The sequence below is a fragment of the Arachis ipaensis genome, chromosome B6, assembly GCF_059453495.1.
Source record: "Arachis ipaensis isolate K30076 ecotype BB chromosome B6, ASM5945349v1, whole genome shotgun sequence".
Classification (NCBI taxonomy): domain Eukaryota; kingdom Viridiplantae; phylum Streptophyta; class Magnoliopsida; order Fabales; family Fabaceae; genus Arachis; species Arachis ipaensis.
This window is the reverse complement of record NC_142441.1, coordinates 126,825,142-126,829,270: the sequence shown is the minus strand read 5'-3', so window position 1 is coordinate 126,829,270 and position 4,129 is coordinate 126,825,142. Positions and strand designations below refer to the sequence as shown.

General features: G+C 32.8%; 1 protein-coding gene across 1 annotated transcript; it reads left to right on the top strand.

The window, feature by feature from the left end:
• Positions 1-1,217: 1,217 nt before the first annotated feature.
• Positions 1,218-3,198, top strand: LOC107604960 (H/ACA ribonucleoprotein complex subunit 1-like protein 2). The gene is made up of 4 exons (XM_016306680.3): positions 1,218-1,491; positions 1,775-1,923; positions 2,034-2,149; positions 2,863-3,198. Exons 1-4 carry the CDS (start codon positions 1,344-1,346, stop codon positions 3,032-3,034), a joined length of 585 nt encoding a protein of 194 aa, XP_016162166.1. The 5' UTR covers positions 1,218-1,343; the 3' UTR covers positions 3,035-3,198.
• Positions 3,199-4,129: the final 931 nt, after the last annotated feature.

The window sequence follows — 4,129 nt, the reverse complement described above, 5'->3', positions numbered from 1 at the left end:
ATTACTTGAGGAAGCGTTCAAGGGTGTAATTCGAACAAGCTTAGTTCGAATTATGCTCATTGGTAGTTCAAACCATCTAGGTTCGAATTATGTTCATCACGTGTTCCTTCATAATTTGAGTTTAGTTGGTTCGATTTATGTGTTAACGTAGTTCGAATCCAGCTAGTTCGAATTACATAGTAATGTGCTTTGGCTGATTCGTGAAGTGATTTTCAGTTTGGCTGATTCATGTAATTTCTCTCCTGCCTTGTCTTATTTCCGTTTTTTGCCCCAAATTATATATCTAACTCTACCGTTTGGAGACTAACTTATCACAAAAAAATTATTGTTAATTAATAAATTACTGTATACATAAAATAAAATTTTAATTTTTGATATTTTTTGAAACAAATGAGTAAACTAATTATTTAAACAAATAAAAATGGTTTTTTAATCAAATAGATTACACAGTCCTTAATTTTAAGTATTATAATCTACAATGAGATACTGGGAATTTAAAGTCCTTAATTTTAAATATTATAATCTACAATGAGATACTGAGAATTTAAAATTCTTATAAGACACAGAAATGCGCCATATATATAAGATATAAAATATTTTTTAGATAAATTGTAATTATATTTTGATATTTTATTGATATTAAACATAAATTAATTTTTTAATTATTTTTAATGTCTTTTTTTAATTATATAAAGTATTTAAAATATTTTTTGTTTTAATAATTAATAATATATACTATTTCTAAACTTATTTCAAGAATATTTGTTAAGAATAAGACTAGATATGCTAATACATGATGGTATTTAGGTGTGTCTAAGTATGTTCAAAAATTTTTTTATTTTTTATTAAGATACGGTTAGATACAAAAAATACGTATGTGAGACGAATATCGATGAATATTGTGTTCAAAATGTGTCTGACACACTCACACACAAACACGACAAATCAAAGAAGTGTGGGTGGTTAATAGATTATAACATAACAAACACACACAATCTAAAAAAGTAAACCGGTGAAATTTGTTATCCAACTAGAGAAATGTGGCCCACTGGTTTGAAATATCATACAGGTTATTGTTGGCCCAAGACCCAGGGTTGTGACCTTGTACCGAAATTTATAAATTGAGAAGAATTGACCGAACCTCTACTTTTAATTGGGTCCACTGTTGCAATAGTCATAATCCAAACACTGGCCCAAACTCGTTGGTAATCGTTCGTCCCAAACACGGCACTCTTCAAAACCCTAATTATGGGTCCCGAAAACTCTAAAACCCTAAACGCTGCATTTATCAGTCATTGTTGGAGCTTGGGAGCTACAACCACATTCTCCTACATTCCAAGACAATGAGACCCCCGAGAGGTGGCGGAAGAGGAGGCGGTTTTCGAGGTGGCCGTGACGGAGGAGGACGAGGCAGAGGCGGAGGCGGCAGAGGTTTTGGCGGCCGCGGTGGTGGCGGGTTTCGTGATGAAGGTCCTCCCACTGAAGTCGTAGGTCTGTTCGTGACTTCATGAAACATTTTAATTTAATTTAATTTAATTTAATTTATCCTTTAAATAAATTCTAGGATCTCTGTTGAGTTTATTCAGAAATGGCGTTTGAAGATGGAAAAACTTCTCGTGTTGTGTGGGTTTCAAGAATCTGTTAGGATAGAACACAACTTTATCTATAATTGATAACTGATATCATTTCTTTTTTTCTTTATCATGTTTCTAGAATCTGTTAAGGTCGACTATGTGGCTTTTGAACGAGTTTCTTTTGATATGTTTGAGTGCAGAGGTTTCAACATTTATGCATGCTTGTGAGGGTGATGCAGTGACAAAACTAACGAACGAGAAGATTCCCTTTTTTAATGCTCCTATATACTTGCAAAACATGACTCAGATTGGGAAAGTTGATGAAATATTTGGCCCCATTAATGAATCTGTGAGTTTCTCTCTCATTTTCTTAAGCTGTCGTATGTTGATGGGTTTTTTTGTGTCTGTTCTGTGATTGGTTTTGATGTGCTTTTTCTTGCTTTGCTTGTGAATTTGCAGTACTTTTCAATCAAAATGATGGAAGGGATTGTTGCTACTTCGTATGCAGCTGGTGACAAGTTTTACATTGACCCGAGGAAACTTTTGCCTCTTGCAAGATTTCTCCCACAGCCAAAGTATGTTCTTGCTGCTGCTCATTGCTCAAAATTTTAACCTTTAAATATTGTTGTGGATTGCTTCAACATTTTTCTGCTATAACTTTGTGAACAGTGTTGTGAATTTCTTCTTATGTGCATCCATACTCTTCCGAGTATGCATTTTCATTGTAAGTTGGAAAAGCTATTATTATAGGAACTTTTTATTGTGCTTATACCTTGATATATTTGTTGTGTAAAGGTTTCCCAAGAGTTGTTACATGCTTTAAAACATTTTCTTAACATTTTCTATCAAAATGTTTTGTTAAAGAATTATCAAACCATCATTGTACATTGTTTTCGGGTGAGATCATCATTGTACCTTTGGTTGGCGTATATGAAGTGTAGTGTTGCTTTTGACAACTGAGCTCCCAGAGCGGTTCCTTATAGCCAAATACAAGGGAGCTTTCAAGGAAGTCTGCAGTTGTTATTGATGAATGCCGAACTTTATTTCTTGGCCTTTGCTTTTAGCCCTAACATTTTTCAATTTAGTGTTAGCCACTTTCACTTTCTCTCTTTTTATCCGTCCTGCAATTGGATCGTTGTGTTCGGCTTTCTCATACTAGGTCACCAAATAAAAACTATCCATTGTTGATTGTTTTGTTAATATCAGGACACTAAATCATATATGCCACCGTTTTCTATGATGTTGACTTTTAAGGGGTATTGACATGATTGGCTGATTATTGTTGCAGGGGGCAATCACAGGGTGGTAGAGGTGGAGGTGGAGGAGGTCGTGGTGGAGGCAGAGGTGGTGGCTTTCGCGGAGGTGGTGGCTTTCGTGGAAGGGGTGGCCCAAGGGGCGGTGGTAGAGGTGGACCTCCTAGGGGAAGAGGTGGTTTCAGGGGAAGGGGAGGTAGATTTTAGACGAATATTGTATTATGTTACTAATTTTGTATTATGTTTTTATTCTTGTGCTTCAATCATTTTGCTCTGGAGAAACATTAAATTGACCAAATGTTTTGTTATGGATTAAGTGGTTCCATTGCATCCTGATTTTCAAAATTTATATATCCTAATTGCTAGCTGAATATGTTATTTGAAGCTCTCAATCGATAGTAGTTGTACATAATAAAGTCCAAAAGTAAAATGATGTTTAGAGCCATTTTGGGTTGTATTATTTGGATGAATAGATTTTGGGTATGAGTTAACACTAGGATTGGTTTCTACTGTATGAAAAGTGGATGAGGCAATAACTTAAGAGTCCTATGGGGTGATCCTTTTGCTTGTTTTTTGGAGAAAATGTTTTTTTTCGATTAAAAAAAAATCTTTTTATATATAATTATAAAAAAGTTTTGATTTGATTTTTTTGGAAGTTTTGTTATTTATTTTTTGTTTTTAAGAATGTCTCTAAAGTTAAAATAAATTTTTAAAATGATGTTTCTATTAAAAGTATTAGTTTTTGAATAAATTTTATTCGATAAAAATTTTATATTAGATTCCATCGGTTTATGTTTTATCTAAATTTTATATTTTTATTGAAATCACAATAGTTTAAATTAGAGTAGTTTTAAAAATAAATCAAATAGATACAATATAAATTGCAACTGTCTGGATTAGATTATAAAATAAAATCGAACGAAATCAATCTAAATTATAATATATTATATTGATTTTTTTTGGATCGATTCAAACAATATTGTACGCACACTGATAATTAATTCAATTTTTTATTTTATTTAAAATTTATCTTCATATAAAATCAATAATTAAAAATATTGTTTCGAGGGTTACCTGAAACTGGGTTATTTTTGGGTTTGAATGTAAGGTCTAGACTCTTTATGGGCGACTTTTGTTGATGCCGAGATGTGAGTTCCTTGTGAGGTGGTACCTGTAAGGGACTTCGATGTTTAAGTTAGCAAAGGTTTAAGTAGGTTTTTAGTTGATGTGGTCCTGAATAAACTTGAGGATGTCAGTGTATTTATAGTAGAATAGATAATCACCTTTTAGTGTAATTCTATC

What these genes read in the sequence shown, in the direction of transcription:
- LOC107604960 (XM_016306680.3), top strand. Translation starts at nt 1,344, where the DNA reads ATGAGACCCCCGAGAGGTGGCGGAAGAGGAGGCGGTTTTCGAGGTGGC. An exon ending in TCCTCCCACTGAAGTCGTAG is followed by an intron (nt 1,492 to 1,774) that starts GTCTGTTCGTGA and finishes GTTTGAGTGCAG; the next exon opens with AGGTTTCAACATTTATGCAT. An exon ending in TTGGCCCCATTAATGAATCT is followed by an intron (nt 1,924 to 2,033) that starts GTGAGTTTCTCT and finishes GTGAATTTGCAG; the next exon opens with TACTTTTCAATCAAAATGAT.